The sequence below is a fragment of the Argiope bruennichi genome, chromosome 9 (genome assembly GCF_947563725.1).
Source record: "Argiope bruennichi chromosome 9, qqArgBrue1.1, whole genome shotgun sequence".
NCBI classification, from domain to species: domain Eukaryota; kingdom Metazoa; phylum Arthropoda; class Arachnida; order Araneae; family Araneidae; genus Argiope; species Argiope bruennichi.
Genome location: NC_079159.1, coordinates 121,728,899 through 121,754,468, shown reverse-complemented (window position 1 = coordinate 121,754,468; position 25,570 = coordinate 121,728,899). Strand labels below are relative to the sequence as shown.

Here is a 25,570-nt window from a genome sequence, read left to right as displayed (position 1 = left end):
CTCAATAGAAGCTATGTATTTTAATTTTTTTAACACTGTAATTGAAATACTAAGGAAATTCTTATACAATAAAAGTAATTTAGCCATAAATTTATGCATAAGATTCTCCCATTAAAAATTTCCAAACTGTGAAGTTGCCTTTCATATTGAGATTTAATACTTCAGCTTAACATTTCATAGCATACTTAAAAGATTAGAATTGGTCCCATACATAGTTTCCCATATTCCACAGCATATATTTTATCATTAAAAAAGTTATTAAAAGTAATTTTCAGAGTAATTAAAAAAATGAATGAAATTCAGTTATGTTTTATGCTAAGATATTGAACTCGGTATTAAGGTTGGAAATCCTAAAGGGCGAACTGTGAAACATAAACAGAGAATTAATAATAAGAACTTATGAAAAGATATTTTAGTTCAAATTGTTATTAAATATAATATTTGGAAGCTTCAAGCAGTTTATTTTTCAGCTGCATGACAATTATCATAAATGCAATGTTAGAAAAAGTGAGTTATTCTCACTATGGTAAAGAATAGCAATTTGATTTGATATTGAACTACAGAGTTTGGACATTTTGGCAAAGATAAGATGGTACAATTTCTGTTACAATAATACTGTTTTGATCTTAACTATTTAATAATATTTTAAATAGTATTTAAAAACAAATTTCATTAAATAAAACTGCTTTCAAAAAATTTTATAAAATTGCTAAAAAAATATTTCTTTTAGATTCTTTTCTCAGCATATACCAATTTTAGAGTCCACTCTTCCGTTTTTCTCGATCAGTTTTGAAACTCTAAAAAAGCTCCTTTTATTTTCTCTTTTACAAACAGCAAAACACTCATCTAACCAAAGAGCAGACAAAAACTTGCACCTGGGTGGCAGTGCTTTGAGTATTGCTGAACATTTAAACTACTGTACAGTGTTTTTCTTATGACTATTTCTGATTGAGAATTGTTTCAATAATGGGCAAATATTAATACCATCAAGTGATTAGATAAAGCTTATTATTGTGTGTTGGTCTTTTAAGTTAGTTCTCACTGAGAACAAAACACTAATTTAACATATACTTGAAGCTTCAGGACAAAGCTTCAACTATAAATGTGGTGTGCTTCATGACAGCATGATATAGCAACTGAATAGAACCTTTCAATTAAATTTTTTTTTGAAAAATAAAAGTTTAAGCTTGTTTTATTAAAATATAAAAATAGATTAGTTAATTGGTTACATATATTTTCTAATTATGGAACATATAGTTATAGGAAAACGATATAACACATTTTATAAAAAACGAATATGCAGCATACTGCACATACTATCCCTCCTCTGTTGGAAAATTGAAGCTATTGCATACACATTATTAACAATTTATTTCAAACTCCTATATAAATGCCAAAATTTTTTAAATACTTGTAAAATATAAATATGATTAGTGGTTTGTTTTATACATTTCAATCTCGATTATCCGAGTCTCTGTCTGTTGCATGGGTAACTGACACCAAGGACACAATAAGATTTTTCGACCCCTACCACAAGATGTTACATTTTATAAAGTAGCATGAACATATCATGCATACACTTGGTGCCCAATGTATTCATAATATTACCCTTGTAATGTGACTGGTCTCTCTAACTGAATCAGCATCAGAAAATCAATGTTTTTCATTTATTAATGTAAAACACGCACATTTTTTGAGAAAAGAAGATCAAACTTTATGAAGCAGAAGCTATGAAATTATGTAATTAGAAGGTAATCTTTAATAATTCTCTGAAGTTATATAGAAATAAAAAACTATTCTTACAAATTTTAAAGTAATACAAGAAAATTTCATATACTATCATAAAAAAAATTATACAGTAAAATATGTAAGAAAGTTTTAGGAAAATTATTCTCTGAGAAACAACTTGAAAGAATCATTGCGAAACATCAAAAAAATCTAACCTTTGTGAATCTTCTTATCAGAGATGAATATAACTGCTTTTCCTTTCTTCCAATCATTTAACCTATAAATGGCCAGCATCAATATTTATAAGGGGTTGCATTTCTCTTTCAAGGCTAAACCGAACATATTTCATTCTCTTTTTTTTGCTTTGTGTAAGAAGTTAACGTGAATTCCTTGTTTCCCGTTTAATCAGATTTTGATGTCAAATATTGTCTGAAATTTTATTTCTTTGACTGATCTTCTGAGATAGTAGAAGGAATTTCTTAAGTAACCGTTTATTATATATCTACAAAAAAAAAAAATTCCCTAATTTTTCTAAAATATAGCCTTCCATTCTAAAAAAAATTTCAAAATTGTATTTCTTAGTTGTATTAAAAATACCAAAATGAAGTTAATGATATCTAGGTTTTAAAACAATTTGGGAATTAAAAAGTTCATGGAAAATGTTTCTCTCCACCTCATTATTTTTGTTTACTGTTTTCTCCTATTTCTAAGATATAGAGAAGGAGACTATTCTGTTATAACACATCACTCAATGCAATACTTTCTAATTCAACTTCCAATTTTAAAAAATGCACACAAGTAGTTTAATAAAAGATTAAAATATTAATAAATGATAGTCTGTATGACCTTTGTATAATTTCATATTTTTATAAACCTAGCCAAATGGAAAGTTGCAAATTAAAATTTATTCACTATTAACAGACTTTTTGATTATCCAATGCGATTTTATCTTGAATCAGCTTAGATAATTGAAGTTCTATCTGATATTTATATTCTTAAAGATAAAAATAGCTGCTTTCATTAAAGTAAATTGCTAAAAAATTTATTAAAAGTAATAAAATGCCAGATCCATATATAATGCATATCTCAGAATGTCAACTCAAAGAAAATTTTTGGCTCATTTAAATTATGACACTATTCTTTTTACCAAATTACTTAAACCTGCTACTAATTCTGGAATCAAAATGTCATATTAACTGTAGTCTTAAGTTTACTTTATAGTGATGCACCAATAACCAACAGAATTTATGTGCAGTAATCCTGGGTATAAGAATTGAATAACTTAAATGATGAAGGAAGTTCCATGCTAGTTTATCTGTGGTTTTATTGCTATATGATTTGAGGGTCTGAAGATCCTAACAAAAAGTAAATTCTCAATTCTTCTAAGCCATGAACTGATAAGTCACAATCATGCTCATAATCTGATGAATATTATTTTGTAAGTATGCCAAACTTAGTTAAAACCATTTTTAAGACATTCTTCAAACAAATCCGTTAAATATACTTTTCGTATGAGCATTAAAATTGGAAATTCTTTAATTTTGAAAACTTAGTATTGTAACCCTTATAATTTAAAAAAAAAAAAAAAAAAGTCTTGTATTATTGTGGAATTCAAAATCGGATTCTACATGCAAAACTGTAATAACCTTCAAATCATCATTTTTACCTTTGTTTTCATCCAATTCCAAAATGCAGAATTATTTAAACTTTTCATAAAAAAAAATTATAATTTATGAAAGAAATATGCAAAATGATGAATCCTATTTAAAGCTTAAAAATACAGTTTTTACAGTTAGTCCAATTAAATGCTTAACTTTCAGTTCCATTATGTGAATTTGAAGATTTGGCTTGATGTTTGAGTCATAGATTCAGTATCTGAACTATTTTGTATGCAATGCTAGTATTGACATCTGTCAATGTCCTCTACTTAATGTTATATGAAACATTCAAATCTAGAATGTCCTTACGTGAACCAGGGGTGTTTGTGCTCCGGGGAAACCCCGGAATTCCGGGGATTTTGAACTTCGATACCCGGAAATTCCGGGGATCGTCGTTCAAAAGGAAGTAGGAATAATAATGAATTATTTATTTTGATCTGGGTAATTTTGTTTGCCTTGAAAGCAGAAAACGCAAGGTCAGTGTGTGTGGTGAAAACTTTTCCTTTCTTTCTCCAAAGGCAGTGAAAAGGGGGAAAAAACTTCTTTTTTGTTCTTTCCTTATTGCGAGTTATGACTCATTCCCCCGGTTCTCGGACATTCTCTTCTGGATTCTTTTCGGCAAGTAGGCGCGGCAGAAAAAAAAAGGGAGAGACTTCGTTCGACCAGATGTGCGATCACGTGACCTGGGTTCAAAGGTCTTAATTTTGCAAAAAAAGTAATTCATTGAACTTTTATAATTAGGTCATTCAATACTTCATAATCGTAATTTTTCATTTCTCCCCCCCCCCTTCTCGAAACTCCAAAATGTCGGTAGTAAGTCCGTAAAAGTTTCAGGGGATTTTTTGGGGTCCCACAAACACCCCTGGTGAACATGGTAAAAATTTAGAAATTCATTGGCAATGGTTTAAAAAACAGATAAAGTAACTACTTATTTCAAACTAAATGCTTAAACTGAACAGATTTCATGCTTTCAGCATTTGCATCTCGCCAATTCTAGAGTGACACAAAGAAAGCATTTAATATCACTAAATAAAATCAACATTGATTACTTATAAGCAGATATTAAACTAGCAAACTATAAAATGTTTTCAAGTCTTTCAAATCAATCAAACAGTTTGTTAGGATTAAGAATTTCAATTACTGAACAGTACAAAAACATTTATTTAAATATTCTGTTAAAGTTAAGCAAAATTTGAATAAAACTTTAAAATAAATTCTAATGAAATATCAATGAAAAACTTAACTGTGTTAAAGCTATAATTAGTTACCTAGTTTACAAAACAGTTTCTATTTATATCCAACATTTGCATTAGAAAAAGTTTTAGGCAACAAGCCAGGCCTTATTTTGAATAATAGAATCCTTAAATAAATTCAAGTACAAGAAAGTTGTTTCCCATTTTTCAACATTGGGGGGAGAAAAAAAAAAGTTACTATCTTATTCTAAAAGCATTAGTAGCATTTTCTAACCAATCAGATTCATACCATAGTATATTGTATCTAATACATGTTTATTAAATCAATTATTAAAATTATTTTTTTATAAATATTTATATAAAGTAAGTACAGTACACTCCCGATTATCCGCGGAATTGGGTGGCGCGGCCGCCGCGGATAACAAAAATCGCGGATAATCCGAAAAAAGCTAAAAACGGGTATAGCAAAAGAGAAAACAGTCATTCCAACTTTGAAAAATCGTTTTATGTACAATAAAAGGTAAAATAAACAGCAGTAAATGTTTAACTAACGCTTAATATTTTAGTATATCACTCAAAACTAACCTAAAATGCATTTTGTTAAGGAAAACAGAAAAGTGCTTTGTATTTACGAGAGGCGTCAAGGATACACAGAAAAATTAATACATATGTACTGTTTTAATACTGTAATGTATTATGCAATTACAAAAGCATAACTGTAAAACTGCACCTTTGAAAAAATTAGTCAAAAAAAAAACTTTGTGCGGCAGACGCGGATAATCGGGAGTCTACTGTATAGCTATAAATTTAATATATGGGAGAAATTTGATTCAATACAAATTGCCTTCTAATTTTTCACACGTTCAATTTCTTAAATCATTGCTTATCCTTACAACTGGAATATCAGTCATTAAAATGTGTAACAAATTAGAGCATTAAGAATTTTGAATCAGAGAGTTAGGTTACAACAATTAGAGAGTTGGTTTGGAATTCAAATATAAAATGCAAAGCTGTATAAATATCGGATTCATTTTATTTTTATCAGCTCCAACAATTTTAATAAGTTGAATTCTTTTCTAAACCTACAATTATATTTTAGGTACATAAAAAATTATTAATTTTGTGTAAATAATAATTTTAAACTCTAGCCAGGTAGCATTAAGCAATGACATTTTGTAAGTTAATAATATTGTATCTATTTTCTGTCACTAGAAAAACTAATAAGTAAATTAAAAAGACCTTCACTAACAGTTTGTATAAAAACAGGTAACTATATTTCCATACTTTTTATAAATTCTATTTAGTTTACAATTACAAGATAACATTCATCAATACAACCATACAAATTTCATTCATTACCAATCCAATATAGACATCTGCTGTTATCAAGTTAACAATCCAGATGTTAGTTGCTCATTAAGATAAAAGTCAAAGCAGATATATTGCTCATTGTCATTATCACACTGAAGAATTGTAGATCATCCTGGGGTAATAATTTATCAGTTCAAAATGTGTCTACACTATTTTTCTTCACACCACTCATTCTCTTTACGTACTTGTTCCTCCTCAGCAGGGGTAAAGTCATTCTTGATGTTGAATGTTTTGCGGATCTCTTCAGGTGTTTTGCCTTTGATCATGTTTGCGACTGTCTTGCAAGTCACATCCAGGAGACCTTTTATATCCAAATAATTAGCAGCCAAAATCAGCTCAAACAAAGTCCCCTGGTCAACTTTCAAGAAATCAGCATCCCATGAACTTATATCATCGGTTCTTTTCTCTTTGGAATCGTCATCCTCAGGTGGTGGGGGGTCATCAATATGATAAGTGGCCCACTGAATCACCTTCTTAAGGATGGAGGAGTTAACATTAGGAAGTGGTACAACTTCTTGCTCATCATCATCCATGCCAAGGTCCTCCAGCATAGTTTTGATAGTGACAGACGCTTTTGCTATCTCCACATCCACCTCGAAAATCTCTCCATCAGAGCTCTGTAGCTTTATATTAGGCATGCTCTAAAATTCAAATTAAAAATTAGCTACATTAAAATTAAGTTTAAAAAAAGAGACTGTTTTGGATAAAGCATGCATTAAATTTGATGATCTTTATTAAAGAATTATTAAAAACCTAATTATATATATATATATATATATAAAGAATATTGGAAAATAAATTCTTTCTAAACATGCAAAAATAATTATTAATTCATTATACTTTGAAGTTAATAGCTAATTAACACTAAGATATAAATAAGAAATGAAACTAAGGGAATAGTCTTCTTGAAACTTTCTTGCATGTTCTCCAATAAAAATCACAAAAGCTGAACTTCATAAATAATGAATCATGAATAATACTAAGAAGCAAATCAAGATTTTAATTCTTAGTTAAGTAGAATAATTCAAGGACTTTCTTAAATTTTAAGGGACATGGAAATACATATTTTAGATATAAAAATGTAAATGATAATCTTAAATGAAATATTTTACAATAATACTCAAATGCACCATTATTATTTTGCTAACTATATCTAGATGCTTAAATGAAAAGCACTAACATCACCCAATATACTCATTTTTCAAATAATAAACCTCAACTTGCAAATCAAAATTGGCATCGAGATCATAATGCAAGCCCATTATTTTCAGCCACTATTAAATACTAATTTCATACAAATTAATACCGGTATTTACTTCAGAAACTTATTCACACAATCAATGGAAAGCCAAGGCACAAAATGGTTTTCTCTTCTCTCTTAAAAAATTGTAGATGTATATTTCACTTATTTTTCAAAACAATTCCAAGAACCTATTGATAAATCCAGTAGTTTTCTGGGACCTCGAGACAATCAAAATAAAATTTAGGACTGTGGGAACTCTTAACATGTTTGAATAATTGAAATTAAAAAATATTTTTATAAAAAGTACTTGAAATATTATAAGAATTTTAAATTATTATTTAAAAGAAAATTAAACGAATAAAACATTTGTTTTAACAAAATTTAACAGACGCGGTTTTAACAAAAAACTAAAAGAACGATATAATTCACTAAGAAAATATTGTGTACAAATAAAATTTATATTTTTAATTTTTTTTTTATACTTCAATTGGCTGGTTTCCCCTCCCTTCTACTTACAAAAATGCTTTTTTAATGAGAGAAGGGGTATTTTCCCTCTATTATTTTTTCTTACTTAAGAAGTTCCTTCATTAACATTTCTTGTAACATTCTCTTGATTTTAAATTTTTACACAAGTAACAATCAATATCATAGTTTTTTGTTTTTTTTTAATATTCAAAATTTTGTTCTTTTCTTACTTTATATTTTATAATCTGAATTGAAGAATGTTTTATTATTCCTTTATCTATATGGTTCGGCATTATGTTGAATACACCATCAACCCAGTAAAGAGGAAAACAACTTATAGCTTCCATCATCTTGCTGAAATTAATACATTTTTCCCATAGTGAATAATTTCGACAAACAAATATCTATAGGAATATGACTATAGAAATCTTTCCCATTGACCTGTATAGAACAATAGTTTCTTTAATGTAATCTCTTTCTCTCTAGTAACTGGATTACTCAATGAGATGCACTTTAGTTAAGGACATGCCAGACAATTTTCTTTTGCGAACAATCAGCACAGTTTCTGTAGGATTTTTTTCCTAACTTCATAATGAATTTCTCCATTTATAAAATTACTAAAATCATTTAATATAATTGAGTTCCTGCACCTATAACATTTTAAATTAAGTCCCATTATTCATTACTTCAATTCTTCCATGCTCTTTTGAATTTTCACTCGCTAACAATTCCTGTTTCATGCAACAAGATAAAGAATTAACAAATTACTGTTTATGTTCTTTAAGCAGTTACTGAATAAGTGACTATTTAGATTGAAACTTGAACATATTTCTTTCATAGAAATAAAACTGCTATAAAAAAATTAAGAGATTCATGAGAATTTTTCGCTTACAGTAAAACAACTTCTAGATTTTCTCTTTTTTTTTCTAAATCTTTTCTTTCTATCTTCAGACATATTTGATAATTTCGTCAGTATTTCCTTCATATGTGCCCTATCCCGAATCGACATTTTTAACATACTGTAAAAATACATAGTTTTGTCATTGTTAATGAGGAACGCATAATACAAAAGAACCTAGAGTTTCAGTTAGATGCAATATGCTCATTGCACCATCACAGTTAATGAAGACAAATGCCATTTAACAGAAAAATTAGATCGAATCCGAATTATCGTTATTTTGCCACATGGTTATGACAAGTCGGTGCACTGTAGTTAAACGAGACTTGACGTACTTAAACAAGACTGTACTTAAACGAGAATACATAAAATGAGCTGTATTTAAGCGCATGGTATCTCGAGGATATTTTCTTTTAAAACTTAAAAAAATAACAAGTTTGTGATTCCAATATGAATAACTTTATAAAATTTCCTACATTCATTTTCTAGAGGTCAAACGACCACTTTGAAGGAGAGGGGGGCAGAAGAATCGAAACCTTTGATGAAGAATTGAAATACCACAAAATTGTAAATTTTAGAAAAATCTAATAATTTAGAATAAATTTAAATCAATTTTGATATTAACATTCAACTATATAATTATTTTCTTGCTTAGTACTTACAAATTGTTAAGAGAAAAACATTATGGACACCTATTTCCCCTCATCTTGCAATTAATAAATTAAAACTTATAGATCATTAGTAAGTTTTCAAGTCATAATGCAAGCTCTTACCATTAGCCACAGCATTGCTATTACTAATTTCGCATATATTAATAGGTTCTCATTTTAAATATTCACATTTTAATTGAAACAAAGTTCAAATAATGTTAATCCCACAAGAATCTTGAACCTTACTTTTAATTAATTGTTATACAGAATGAAGGAGAAAAATTCAAGAAACAGATAAAAATCATAAACCTTTATTTACATTTAAATAAAGCTGAAGCAAATTGGTGATTCGAGGTGAGCAGTGGACTGTACTTTTACTTAAACTTCTTTATTTACACTATATACACTCCTTTTGTGGCGAGTAGTTCATATAATACATGGCTGATTGCGGTATTGCATTGCAGTTGGCTTTGTTAAGCCTTATAAACTGAAGTTGTTTACAGCTTCCGCGGGGGCTGGGGAGCCGATGCGGGTCAACGTTCTAAAGAACCCATGAAAGACTTGACCGGAAGGGCGGGTAAAAGGGTTGCTGTAATTTTAAGATTGCCAAGTTTGGTGTTAAGCAATATTCGCGTGAACAGAAATCATATTAATAAAAGATTGTTATTAGAACTTCAATTATTAAAAAACTATTTATAACTTTGATACTGTTATGCACAGAAAATATATTCTGCTTTTCAACTAGTTTCTAGATTTCTATAAGATAAAACCATCTGTTTAATTCTTCACTTTTTTTTAACCTTTAAATTACATAGTTATTCAGTAATGCAATTTCTTTTCTTATTCCTTTCATCATATCAAAAATGTAATCTCTTGTCCATACCTTCAATATAGCACATAATCTAGCTAATAACATAGCTAATTTTTAGCACATAATCTATGTTCCTCTATATTTAGAAAATTCTTGATTCAGGCACATTTTTTCAATTCATCCAAAACTAAATATTTCCCAAAGAAACATACATTACAACTTGTGCATTAACTGCATGTTAATAATTAATCACCAAAGATGTCATGTTATTCGCTAATGGCATGCAATTCATACAGAAGTAGGTTTCTTCTTTAACAGTTTTCAACTTTTTTACTTAAGATTAATCCCCACTGAAATATTATCTAAATATAAAATAGTATCAAAATCTAAATTACCTCTTATAATTAATAAAACTTTTGACCAGCTAAATATATTGATAAAAACTTAAATCTTACCTACTTATTCCATTAATTCTACTAAATTGCAAGCCATATCATTAAAAAAAAAAAAAAGATTGTTAAATTCTATTTAAAATTATCTACATCTTTCTTGTGCCGACTTTTAACTTGTTAATAAAAAGAATAGGATTGTTGGGCCATTCTCGGATTTAGAGTAGATTTATTATCTACTCCTTAATAGAACAAATACATATTCATAGTACTTATAACTATAGTTGAAGGAGTATACATAAAGTCCTCACAATTATGTTTGTCAGATCTCAAATATATCTTTCTGAAACTGTTTCCCAATTAGCTAATGTTACTTATAATCAATCTATCCATTTTGATAAATGAAACCTTTCTCAACTCCAGCCTTTCCCATAGAATTATGAAAGTCTTGTAAAATATATTTGTTTATGTAATGGTCTATGAAAGTTGAAGCCCACAGAAAAATGTTTGGGTATTCTTGCCTTCTAAAAACATTTTGTAAAATGCTCGAAACCTACTTGTAAGAATTATAGCAACTATCTACACACACCAAAGATAAATTAATTGCACATCTAAACATCATTAAGACTCAATAAATGTGGAATATTATATCCAGTTTCTTAGTCTGTTGAAGATTCCTTTAAATGTAACAGTAAACTTACTTGTTTTCCTTGTCCTCTTCCTCAAAAGTACAGTGACAAAGAAAAAAAAAAAAAAAAAAAGAATTCAGTATTTTTATGCCAAGACATATTTTCTGTTAATAGAATTTTCTTAGACTGATTTTCCCTTCTCTGTCAAAATATATACATGTACATTAAACCCATTTTTGAAATATCCTACGAAAAATTAAGGACTTTTCCCAGAACCATAAATTAAGATAAAATTCAAGGAATTTACAATAACTATGAAAACCTGTGCATTCTGAAGTTCATGAACAAACATGCAAAAACTAAGAAGATGTTACAAAACCTATAATACACAAAACTTAAAGCAATTTAATCATTAAAAAAATATTTTAAATAGAAATGACTAGGCAAAATACATAAAAGTTACTAAAATTCATTAAATAGCAAACAGAATAACTTTTAAATAATTTATTAACGTTTTTCATGGCTCACCATAAAATATATTCCAACTCCTAAGTCACCCACATTCATATGATATAAATATTATAAAGCATTTTCTATGAAGAAATTTTTTTTTTTTTTTTTAGGAATTCACAAGATTATTTAAATATATGTATAGTTCTTAATATTGGCTTTCTTAGAGAATAAGCAATTTATAAAATAGTTTTGATATAATGGTACGTGTTAAATTTGTAATAAATTCTTAATTAAAATTCAAAACTTACACAAGATGCAATCAAGAGCTATATATTTATTCTTAAAATAAGTAGCTTTTCAAATACAATTTCACTAAGAAAACTTATTGCTTAGGTGGAATGTTTGTCAATAGAAATTGAAAATTAAATTTTCTGTGTTATCAATTTAGAAGTACAACTAGAATTAAGAAATATTTAAATTTTAATTAGTATGTGCTACTTATTAAAAACAGAATAAATACATTCGACTGATTACAATTCTGAAATGTTTGCAATGTATGTTTAACCGTACGAAATGTGACGAAAATATTCCGTTAGTCAGAAACAAACAAACTAAAAATCTTTAAAACTAAAAAAATTAATAAATAAATAATAATTAAAAAAACCCCGAAATGTCTGCAACGTATATTTGTGCATATATAGAATTAAATTATTCCTTCTGAAAATATTCAAATGCTGATTTTATGATTGCTAATTTAAAGATCAGGCAGGATTTTCTAATACAATACGACGTTTTCGAACCAGTTTTTTAAAGCTGCATAACTTCAAATATCTTTGTATTTATTCATTGCTAGTAATAAGTCTACGTTCCTATTCAGATTAAAAAGAGAGAAAGAAAAATAATTAAAATATTTTTGAAATTGTTTTTAATGACGTAAACAATTTAAAGGTTCGTCAGAGAATTTTTTTTTTTTTTTTTTTTTTTTTTTTGTTTAAAGCACGATACAATAAAATAAAACGTGGAAATATAATACGCATAAATAAATAAAAAATAAAGAATACGATTTTGGGGAATTGCACTTTTTTTTTCAAGCAGTAGAGGTGCTTTATTTTATTTAATAGATTAGGATCCGTAATATTCAATTTCTTTGCGAACTGTGATAGCCATTGTATATGGCCATTGTAATCCGAGCTATATCGAAATATTAACACACCTTTTGTTAACCTATTATCCGTTTTGTTTCCACTTAATAGAAATTTTAAATGGGGACAAGTAGATATACAAAAAGCGCCATATACTTACCATACACTTACTGAGGAAAGGAATCCCTTTATAGCAGGGAAAGCGTTTTCGTGAGCTGAAATCCACTTTCATTCTGTATACCTGTATTCCAAACCAATGAAAAGGCTCGACTGCAATGTCTTTTTGGCAGCCGAGTTAGAAATCAAGGAGACCCAGAGAAACTTGACTGTCAGCTTTGTTATTTCGTTGCAGAATTTTATAAATTGCCTTAATTTTTGATTCTGAAGGATAAATTCCAGACATATTGATGATATAACTCGGAAAATTCAACCTTTTTCTGCATTTAGTTATATTCTGATAGCCGTGCCAATTCTAGACATTAACGATTATATAATTCCACCTCATTTTCTGCGAAAGCAATTCCAACGAAGAATCGTCGTGTAAGTGGGTCTGTTGCACATTAAAACCGTCCTCCAAACCAAAGGTCCTCCTGCTGCTGTGACGTGGAGAAGGAGATGCCAGTTCAGGTGTCGTCCTCGTCGTCTGACCGTGGTTCAAAATTATGAGGTCCGTCCCAAAATAAACCTAGTATTGTTTTAAAACAGGACATTAATATAACTAAACTATAAAATTTCGGTATGATTTTCATTGATTTAGAACTACAATTTTTAATGCCGTCGTCATTAAACCAAACTTTTAAGACGTTCTTCATAAATTTTTGGTTGAGATGTCCATCTTTCTCACACGTTTCTTCACTATAATGCTCATCAAATTCTCGGTGGGATTTACATTTAGAATTTTGTGCGAATATAATACTATTTCGTGGTCTGATTGACACGAAAAGGATTTTTATTACACACCAAATTCTGAATAATTCGTTGGAAAAGGATGCATTCAAAGATTTTATAGAAAGTTGAGAAGAAGCAATGGGATGGTATGAGGAAGTCTTAGTCTTATCTTTATTCGGTTTAAGGATTAGGATAATCATCGCTTATTTTCAATGTTCCGGCATGGATGCGGCATTGCCATTTCTAGTAAAAGGAGAGAAAGCAACTGGAAAGGAAGCTCTAGTCTCAGGAAGGAATGTAATTAACGATATTGTTTCTGGGGAAGATATCAAAATCGCTACCAAAAAAAGAAATAAAGGAGCTGGAAAAATCCTGTCTCAAAAAGCTATTGGTCAAATACAGTCTATGATAGGTTAAGATAGATACAGTCTATGATAGGTTTTACCTAAGGTATGAAAGAGGAGAAGTCGATACATCTTTGATTCATAAAGGCTCACATTTTGAAAGGCTCCCCAGAATGTGTCAAATCGGAACTGGAACTTTATCACTTACCTTCAACTCAAACTGCCGTGGAAAATGGTCAGTGGGTTGAATTTCATCCCTTATACAATGTATTCGATGGAGGACCTGTTGAATTTCACATTTCTGGAAGCGGTGAAGAGTATCTCGATTGGTGTCAAACCCAGCTATATGTAAAAGCAAAAATTTTGAAAGCAGATGGTTCACCTATACTAAAAGAAACGGAATCGAATGATTCATCTACATTAACATTGTCATCTTTATCAACAACACCAACTGCATCTACATCAACAAAAACTAATATTGCCCCTGTAAATTTAATTCTTCATTCACTCTTCAGTCAAGTAGACGTTTCCTTAAACGATCGATGGGTCTTATATTGAGGCGTTATTGAATCATGGCTACGACAGTAAGACTTCTCAGCTTACATATGAAATGGTTTGCAGCAGTAATGACAACGGACTCGAAAAACGATCAAAATTTTTTGAATCGAATGCTTCAGTGAATATGATAGGAAGATTACATAGTTTCATTAAGAAAGATTATTATTGAACTTAGTCGATGTGAAAATTATATTGAATCGAAGTAAACCCGAGTTCTGCTTGCAAGGAGACGAAGGATACAAAGTTGTTTTGGAAAAAATCAATTTGTTAGTTCTAAAAGTTCGTGTCAATCCTGGTGTTATTTTAGGACACGTCAAAGCTTTAGAGAAAGAAATAGCAAAATATCATATTAATAGAGTACTTTGCAAAATATATTCTATTCCTCAGGGAAGTATGTCGATGGTACAAGACAATATTTTCGTGGGACAGATGCCCAAAAGAGTCATCATAGGATGTGTGGAAAATGATGCTTTTCATGGAACATTTCAAAAATAAAATCACCTTTCGAGTTCAAGCATTTTGACATGAATTTTATAGGAATTTATGTAGATAGCCAGCCAGTACTTCATAACCCCTTCGAATTGAATTTTCATGATAATAATTACATCAAAGGTTTCAATAGTTTATTTTCTGGAACTGATAAATTCGGTCGACTAAGGATTATTTCTATCTAGAGATGATTATATAGAGGGAAATACATTGTTTGCTTTTAATTTATCGCCGGACCTTTGTAATGGTGATCATTTAAATCTCATTAAGCATAGCAATTTGAGATTGGAAATTAAATTTTCAAAGACACTTTTACAAACCATCTGTGTGCTTATTTATCCCTAGTTCGACAACGTAATAGAAATAAACAAAACGAGAAATATTTTATAAGACTTTGGAAATTGAAAATGAATGGAAATCAGATACATTTCATTTCATCAAAAGACCCTTATACTTTACCATTTTTTCGTGGCGTATTTGCATCCGACACTATTCCGACCTTGAAAGAAAAGTCTGCTATTGTTGTGAATACCGACACGTCATCTGAGCCAGGATCCCACTGGTTAGCCTTTGAATTTTATGGTCAACTGTTTCACGATTACGTTTCCCGTTATTACTCTGTGTTATGGAATTCGACACCGATGCAAAGTATTACTTCTAATGTTTGTGGAGCCTATTGCATTTATTTTATTTTAAAACGATGTCAAGGACAATCTTTGTATTCCATTGTAAGCAATTTATCCCTATGAAAAAAAAAATGATTTTCGAATGCACCAATTTGTGAAAAGCCGATATGGTGTAAGAATGGTTTTTAGACAATAAATAAATTTTTTGAAAGCTATTTAGTTTGTTTTTTTTTTGGTATAAATACAACCACTGATGAAATATGCAGTTAGTAATCATGAATTCATTACATCTGCGTCACCCGTGCACCGTTCTTGTATGTGGAGCAACAGGTTGTGGAAAGACACACCTAGTAAAGAAATTAATCTATTTTAAGATGATACATCCTTTTCCCCTAAAATAATTTGGTTCTATGGGGCTTATCAAAATCTTTACAAAGAAATTAAGAGTGTGGAATTTCACGAAGGACTGCCTTTTAATATCAATAGTTTTTCGAATGCTGTAATGTGATCGATGATCGAATGGCAGAAATTTCCAGCTACAATAAATGAAGCAAACTTTTCACTCAGGGAAGCCATTATCGTAATTTAACTATCATTTTTATAGTTCAAAGTATATTTCACAAAGGTAAAGAAATGCGAGATTCACTGAATGCGCATTACATGTTTTTATTTAGAAATCCCCGCGATCGTTCCCCAATCATGCATTTAGTTCGCCAGCTTTACCCAAACAATGTGAAATTTTTTCGAGAAGTATACGAAGATGCTACATGAAAAGCATTTAGTTATCTACTTGTTGATCTGACTCCTCAAACAGATGACTCATTGCGCCTGCGCACTGGACTTTTTCCGGGTGATAAATACTATTTATATCAGCCTCGTTAGTGATTTCGTTACGGAAGCACCATGACATAAGCAGTCTTAGATTTTGAAGGATTTCAACTCTCTCCGGGACGTTTTATCGTCAAAGAGATAGCAGTGTATGCTGTGAATGATGATATTTTCTGTGGACGATGGCTTTTTAAATCGCCTCAATCTTTTGAAAGTTTGGACAGTAGGAAACAAAGCACTTATTCTTCGATTACTAAATTCCTTCATCAGATCGAATGGAACGATAATGAATTACCTTATGATACCTTTCACTGCGTGTTGGCAGTCATATTCGAAACGTTTTCTTATATTTATGTAAAAGGACTTGAATAAAAAGATATTCTTAAAAGTTTTGACTGATAGCGAAGTATTAAATCTTGATGATTTTTAATGTCCAAAAATAAAAGATTTACCGAGTTTTGATTTGCTCTGTCCCTACATTCACGGGAAACGTTTCCATCATTGTTTCATCTACAAAGCCAAAGCATTTGCCAAATATCTGGAAAGTATATAAAGCCCCCTTGATAAGCATTTTTTGATCAAATTAACTATTAATATGTGTACGCTATAACAGTTAGAGTATTTGAAAGCTATTTGTAAAATTAAATCGAAGAGTTCAGTTTTCAAAACGTGTCCGAACAATGTTATCAAAGCTCTGAGAGAATGTGCGCTTTATGTACTTCGAGGAAATGTACCTCTCACTAACAAACAAAGGAATAAACTAACTCCTTATAAGATAAATTTAAGAAAACTTTGGGACAGGAAGATACCCCTATATAAGAAGAGGCAACTTCTCATTCAACATGATGAAGGATTTTTATTTCTTTTGCTACTAGCTGAAATATCTGTGATTAGTTCTCTCATCAATGGAGTACTTTAAGAAATTGGGCTTAATATACGAAGATCAGGAAGAATTTGTGGATCATTTATCTGATTTAGATACTAAAATGCAAAATATTCTTCAAAGAAAGGATATGCCAGAAAGTGAGAAGGTAAACTAATGTTTACAAATTCTTCAAAAATTTGTGAAAATAAAACATCATTACAAGGAAACGTCAGAAACAACTGAAAGTCAAGAATTTGAAACCAGAGTAAAAGAAACGGAAGGAGATATCATTTCAACAAAAATTTTAAAGGGTGCATCAGTTAGGTATTCAAAGACTGTAAAGAATATTTTAGATTTCTTAAAGTCTAACCATACAATGTTATCGTGGACTCCTGAAGGAGAAATTGTTCGCAAGGGTCAGTGAATAGCAGGAATTAACATCGCTAATTTATTCACAGACTTACTTCGGAACAGAAAGAAGTTCCTAGCAGGATTCAAAGAATTTCAAGTTGCCCTGAAGGAAATGAACAAACCTGCCTCTTATATTACTAACCAAAAAATATTTAAAGATAATGCTGTAACAAAAACAAAACAAATGTATGCAAAAAGAAACACATGGGTAACATATTGATGTATTATTATTATTTTCATTTTGCAATAAAAAATAGAAATTATGTATAACAATATTTCAATGTTTTTTCCTCATAAGCATGAGGAAACAACATGATCATGAGCAATAATTTTTTATCGAAAAAATTATAAAAATAAACAAGTGAACACCATGTGAAACAAAGTAAATGGTACATTCACTTTGTTCTTAACACCCATATGGAAGTATAGAATAATCTTCTTGTGTTATTCTGTTATCATACACCATCTTGTAAATCTTTATTTCTTATTTATTAAACTGCAGCGTCGTCCAAAGGATCGGTGGCTTGGTGGATAGAGTGGCATCTTGCTCACTGCTTCTTTTTGGTGGTCTTAAGTTCAAGTCTGGAAGCCGACGATTAATTTAGTTATTTGTTATTCACTACTTTTATTTATTATAATTTTTCTACGTACTTATTCTATTGTTATTATAAAATCAACCAATATTCACATATCTAAAATAAAATTTGACGTCAATGTATGAATAAATGTAATAGAAATTTTGAGTTTCGATGTCTTGCACAAGTGCAGTGTTCACCCGTATGCTTAGTATTGGGCATTTAGAAACAGATTTTGATCACATTTGAAAGTTGTTTAATGGTATAAATAATCTTAGACTGCTGCCCTTTCCCAGCGATGCGGCGCCTGGTGGTTAGAGTGACAACGCGATTAACGCTTATTTTGAGTGGTCTTAAGTTCGAGTCTGAACGCCGACAATTAATTTTGCTTTTTTGTCATTTTTTTTTTCATTTTTCATTTGTATTTATTCTATAGTTATTATGAAATCGATCAATTTTCATACTTCCTAAAATGAAACTTGACTTTAATGTATTCATAAATTCAATATTAATGTTGACTGCCGATGTTTGCACATGCGCAGTGATCATCCGTATGCTTAGCACTGAGGATTTAGAAACAGATTTCCATCACATTTGAAAGTTGTTAATGGTATTATGAATCTTAGACTTCTGCTATGTCTCAGGAATGCGTCGCTTGGTGGTTAGAGTGACAACTTGATTAACGCTTATTTTGGGTGGTCTTAAGTTCGAGTCAGGAAAGCGACAATTAATTCTGAATTTAAAAAAAAATTAAAATTTTTTTATCTGTACTTATTGTATAGTTGTTATGTAATCGACCAATTTTCATACTTTCTAAAATAAAATTTGAATTCAATGCATCTATAAATTTAATAGACTGTCGATACCTTGCACATGCATATTGATCATCCGTATGCTTAGCATTGGGCATTTTGAAACAGATTTCCATCCGACTTGAAAGTTGCTTAATGGTATTAAGAATATTACAATGCGGCCACGTTCTAGGGTTGCGTGGCCCGGTGGTTAGAGTGACACCTTGATTGATGCTTATTTTGGGTTTTCTTCAGATCGAGTCTTTAACCCGATGATTAATTGTGCATTTTTTTTTTTTTTCATTTTTTAAATTGTTTTTAAAATTTTTTATCTGTACTTATTCTATAGTTATTATGAAATCGATCAATTTTCATTCTTCCTAAAATAAAACTTGACTTTAATGTATCTATAAATTTAATAGAAATTTTGACTGCCGATCGGCCGTATTCACCAACCGTTGTTAAACATCGGCTGATGATTAAACTAGATGTATAGCTGATCAGCAGTCAAATCGGTATTCACCACACCAAATCGGTTGACGATTTCCCCCTGTTTTGCCCCATTTTTTGATTCACGGACTTCCGATAATCAAATTTGATCAACGGTTTTCCGCATGCGCAGTTCTCAAGAAGGACAACTGTTACATTAGTTTTCAAACAAACATGGAGGATTTAGATACATTGGAACTATTGCAGTTGATATCAGATAGGAGGTGAATAATTTACACTGACAGAGTTTCTGATTTGGATTTGTTAGATGAATGTGATTTTGTTTCCAATGCATTTTATCTTTGAGAAGGAGAAATTAAGCACCAATATTTTACGAAACAGTGCTGTAACTACTGAAGAGAAATTGTGTATTGCCTTACGTTTTTTTGCTTCAGGAAGTCATCAACAAATAATTGGTGATTTCAATCAAACTATCCAGTCATCATGTTGCCGGGCTATAAATGAAGTATCTAGATGTATAGCTGAAATGAGGCCAAGATTCATTTACCTACCAAATAATGAATCTGAGCGACTTGAGGTATGTTTACATTTATCCCTTTTACATCGTTCATATGGGAATCCCTTTTTATTGTTATTATATCCGAGTTGATTTTTGATTATTATTTTCTGGAATTAAAATTAGAATCTGTCATTTGTATAATTCCGTGAACATTCAAATTTTTGAAGCAAAGGAATTATAATTAAAAGAATTTTCTAAACTTATTAATACCTTTTAGAAAACTCATCAAGTTTAGTACGATTATGCTGTTTTTTGTCAATACTGTTTTACAGTTTTTTGTTCCTTAAAATACTTCCATTAAAAACATTTTATTGCATATTTTCTATCTGGTTAATCTAATGACTTGCTAATAAAATAAGTTATTTCATATCTATACATATTCATATCATTTGTGTAGTCTTACAGTTTTTTTAATTATGTTATTATGGCGATATAAGTTATTAAAAATTGATAATGTATGTATGTAATATTTTTTCAAATCATTTTTAATTAACTTTTAATATTACTTTTATAACTAGAATTCATCTGTAACAGTTTTTGCATTTGTTATGCTATAAGAAAATTTTCCCATTCTTTACATAGACAGTGTACATGTTAATCAATTTTAACCTTGCTCCTTTTATTTTTCAATTTTGTAAATCTGTAAAAATATAATAAAGAATTCAAGTATTAAAGATTATTTGCAATATAAACTTAACATTTTAATTATGCTTTATTCCATATTGAAAAATCTTATTCTTCTACCCCTACCATTATACCACTGTATATCAAAGATTATGGCAAATTTTTGTATGAATAAAGCAAGAAGGGTTTTTGAGAAACAACCACCTTAATAATAAATATGTTTTCGTTGAACAAATAATATTTTAAGATTAGGAAAAAAAATATTCTTTCTGTAGAATATTTTCCAAAGTTATCTGAAATCACTTACAAATATTTTAGAATGCACATTTCTAGTGATTGAGAATAGAATATCTTATGTCTTTTTTTTATATATATAAAAAAGTTTTAAAAAGTACTGTATAAATGAATTCTAAATTTAGTTACAAAAAATGGAATTTTTGTCTTATATCAAATATTATAATATTTAAAATATTTAATATTATAATCAAATAAATTATAATATTTGTGTTTATACTATCAATTTTTAAGTATGTCATGTAAGTATTATTGTTAAATTAGCAATTTTTTTCATTAGTTATTTATAATATAATTAATTCTTATTTCACATTTCTCAGATTAAAGACTTGCAAGGATATGGAAGAAATAAGGAACAGCCTTTTCCTCCTAAAAAAAAAAAAGAAAAGAAAAGAAAGAAAAGCAACAAACAAAAAAATCTTTTTCATCTGTCTGGTGATGATTATACAGGATTGCTTTTTGTATTTTTGAAACTTTCCTGTATGACTCATTTCCATGATTGTACACTGTTTTCACATGGGTATATAAGTTTTTTTTTTTTTTTTTTTTTTTAGTAAATTGATTTTTTATGTTATTATTTATTTTATAGAAAAAGAATTATTGCAGTTTTTATTATGATTAATAATTAGAAATTTAAAGAAATTACTTTTGTTACTTATAAATTGTGTGATATAATAATGTGCTTAGTTACTCAATATAGCTAATCTCTTTTACAATATCAGTTTACTTCAGCTTTAATCTTCAACAATGTGTATAAAATTAACATTTTTTAAAGAAATCAAATTTTGACCTTTGTTATCTGCTGAAAATGATTACCAATTTTTATTAATGTTTTCCTTCTCATTACATAACAAATTTTAACATTATTTCTAATGTATTCTCTACCTGATTATTTTTTGAATTTATCTGTATAGAAATGACTAAATAATTCCTTATTCCCATCTTTGAAAATCAAATGTATTTTTAATTTGATGTTGTTCTTTTTATGATTTATAGAAAATGACATGCATGTATGCCTCATATCAGTGTAGTTATTTTTTAGTGGTTTTATGTGCTCATTATCTTATTACAATATGTATATGTATTAGAGAAATAAAAAGACACATATAGAAGAATTTTGTATTAAGAATCAGCATTAATGTTGCACCTCTATTGACACTTTCTTGTAATTCTTGTAGAAGAATTTTGAATTAATAATCAGCATGAATGTTATATTTTAAAGTACCTTTAATGGAATTTTGTTTTAATGCTTGTAGAAGCTGTAACTTCTCTGTCAGAATTTTCTTTTGTAATTCATATATGTTACTTTTCGAGTCAAATTTGAATAAAATAGATTTTTGTATACAGAAGTCCGTTTTTAATTTTGCATATTTTAAGACATTCTGAGAAGTGCATGAAAAACAAAGAAAATAGATTAATTGGGATTTGAAAATTTTGGAATTTGAAAAACAAGTATAGATAATAACTTATCCGAGTTAATTCAAATTTCTACAAATTATGATGCAAATATAAAATTTTAAAAAAGAGGTTTTTATTTTAAAAATTCAACTTAATTTAACTGACAGTTTAATGTAACCTATTAGAATAATATTTAAGATGATTTCAAGAAAAAAAATTTTGTGAAAAATTCTTTTACTTTTTTGAAACATTTCAATTTGGATCATCTTTCATCAAATTTAAATATAGAAAGAGATTCCTTGTTTAAATACACAAGATCCTGAGTTGAAAAATTTGACAATTAAACAAAGGAAATTATGCTGACTTAACAGTATTTAGTTAGATGTTGTGCTCATAGGTTTATGATTTCAGGAAGTAATGAAGATATGAATAATTAAAAACATCGTTGGAAATTAATATAATAAAGTGACAGATATTATTCAAGTATGAGTAGAAACTAAATGTTAAAATATCAAAAAATTTATAACTTTTTTGGTACAAAATCCTGGGAATAAAAAAAAAAAAAAAAAGGCAAAAACTTGTTGAAACAAATGGAATTTCACATTTACTTGAAAGAATTAAAATATCATTACTAGTTTCTGACAGGCTAATGAAGTTAAACTGTGTTGCTTTTTGATTAAGTTTGAATCATCAAGCAGAAAGTGTTAAAAAATGTATTGTTAATTGTAGATGTTTTGCCACTCAATTTATTTGAACAAAAGTGAATGCTTATGATGTGCAAATTAATCATTTATTTCATTCAGGGATATCAATTCTAAAATAAGTATGGTTTTCATCAATATTTACATTATTTTTATACTGATTTGTAATGTCAAGTACATGTTGTCAAGCTAACAATTAGCCCATTCAAATTTAAAGAGTTGCTAAATTCATTGTTTACAAAAAGTTTTAGATATGAGGTATAAATGAGCTTCTTCACTTCCACAATAACTATATAGTATTCAAATTTATTGCATGAATATTTATTTTGGTGAAATAGCTGTTGGTCTTCAATATTCATATACAATTTTCACTGACTTTTGTTTATAATTTGAATCTTCTGATTTGCAGCATATATTCTGAATGTATATATTCTTCTTATATGTATATATTCTGACATTTATAACTATAAATTTATATCTTTTTAACAAAATATATGTAAAAATTTAATATTCTGATAGTTAATAAAAGAAAATTTTTCCATATTTGCTTTTCGATAGAAATAAAAGCATACCACAGAATAAGTATTTTTTACTTTTATTCAGTTTTGAGGGAAAAAAATTATCTCAAAAACTACTGAATATGTAGACAGCTAATACATATTTAAATATTGACACCAAAAACAATCTTAGTATTTTTTTAAAATATAATATATTGTGGAAGTTTAAAACCTATTTGTTTAAAAATAAATGCTGAAAGTCTAATAACAATCTTAAAGAGAAGTTTGTAATATATGCTATAAACTTCATGCAAACAATTATATGGGATTGCCAGAGATATCATTGCTTTTCATTACAATTTAAATAACCTTTGGAAATTGAAATATTTTGTGTAAATGAAAATTATTTACTAATATGGAAGTCATAATACTTGTAAGCAAGATTTTATACACTACATTTCCTCCTCTTTTATTATATTAAAAATACAGGATACTACAATTTTTGTTAAACTCATTGTTTAGAAGAAACTTCAATGAACTCCTCACTTGCGAAATCAGTTTGCAGCAGTTTGTTATTTCTATTGTTTATGTATATACTCTATAATTATATAAAAAATGTTTAAATATTTCCATAAGTAAATTAACTAATTTAAGGTTAATATGCATTTTTTTTCAAAAATTTAATTCAGATAGACCTTTTGTAAAAGTTTAATTCATTGGAAAACTATTCAAAGCACAGCTAATATGCATATTCTCAATTCAAAAGAGAGCAAATGCTCAAATGTTTTATTACATAATCATACAGTGGAAATTTAAAATATACTTGGTTAATAATGTATAGTCAGAGAAACAATCCTACGAAAAGCTATAATATCATGTAAGCAAATCGGTGAGATTGTCACTAGGCAATATCACCTTTGTTTTCTCGTTTGATCTTACCACATTCCTTTTACACATCTGGGAAAGAAATAAAATAACAACAAAAACACGAAACAGCGCCACCCATCAGCTGATAATCATGTGATATATATAGACCAATGAAGATCCATTTTCGGTTGAAAAAGGCAGAAAAAGCTGCTTGTCGTAACCTTGATGCTTAGTCGTGAAATTAACGTTCGTGAATACCAATGATCATTGATTGATGATTTGTCGTTGATCATGGGTTGAACGATCCGATGTTTAGCAAACGGTTTGGTGAATACGGCCGGATGTCTTGCACATGCGCAGTGATCATCCGTATGCTTAGCATTGGGCATTTCGAAACAGATTTCCATCACATTTGAAAGTTGGTTAATGGCATTAAGGAACTTAGACTAGTGCCATAACTCAGGGATGCGTGAGCTGGTCGTTCGAATGATATCTTGACTGAAGCTTATTTTGGGTTGTCTTAAGTTCGAGTCTGGAAGCCGACGATTAATTTTGCATTTTTTTTTTTTCTTTTCATTTTTGAAATTTTTAAAATTTTTATCGGTACTTATTCTATAGTTATTATGAAATCGACCAATTTTCATACTTCCTAAAATAAAACTACACTTTAATGTATCTATAAATTTAATAGAAATTTTGACTGTCGATGTCTTGCACATGCTTCAGTGCATTTGGACACATTGCATGATCCACAGAGAAGCTTTGGCTTCGAAAGAAATGAGTCCTGCTCTGAATATTGTGTTAACTACAGTTGTAACCGTAGTAAATTATACAAAAATGAGACCCCCTGAAATCGAGAACTTTTTCCGCACTTTGTAAAGACATGGGTTCAGTACATACACATATGTTGGATACGAGTGATAATGTTAATGATTTTTGTAGAAAATTGGAATTGTAGAGCAGAAATTTAAAACAAAGAAATCTAACAATGTTTGCAAATGTGGATGATTGTACTAAAACTTACAAGGCCAAAGAAGAACATGTAAAAGCTTTTTGTGTAACCACTGAAAATCATTTAGCCATGCTGGCAAAGAATTTTAAAAAGTATTTTTTTGCTGACGACAAACTGATAGCAAATTACGAGTGAGTTAGGGCTCCATTTCATAAGACTCCTG

General features: G+C 29.1%; 1 protein-coding gene across 1 annotated transcript; it reads right to left on the bottom strand.

Annotated features, from left to right (window-relative positions):
• Positions 1-5,850: 5,850 nt before the first annotated feature.
• Positions 5,851-6,603, bottom strand: LOC129984319 (S-phase kinase-associated protein 1-like). The gene has a single exon (XM_056094180.1). It carries the CDS (start codon positions 6,586-6,588, stop codon positions 6,100-6,102), a length of 489 nt encoding a protein of 162 aa, XP_055950155.1. The 5' UTR covers positions 6,589-6,603; the 3' UTR covers positions 5,851-6,099.
• Positions 6,604-25,570: the final 18,967 nt, after the last annotated feature.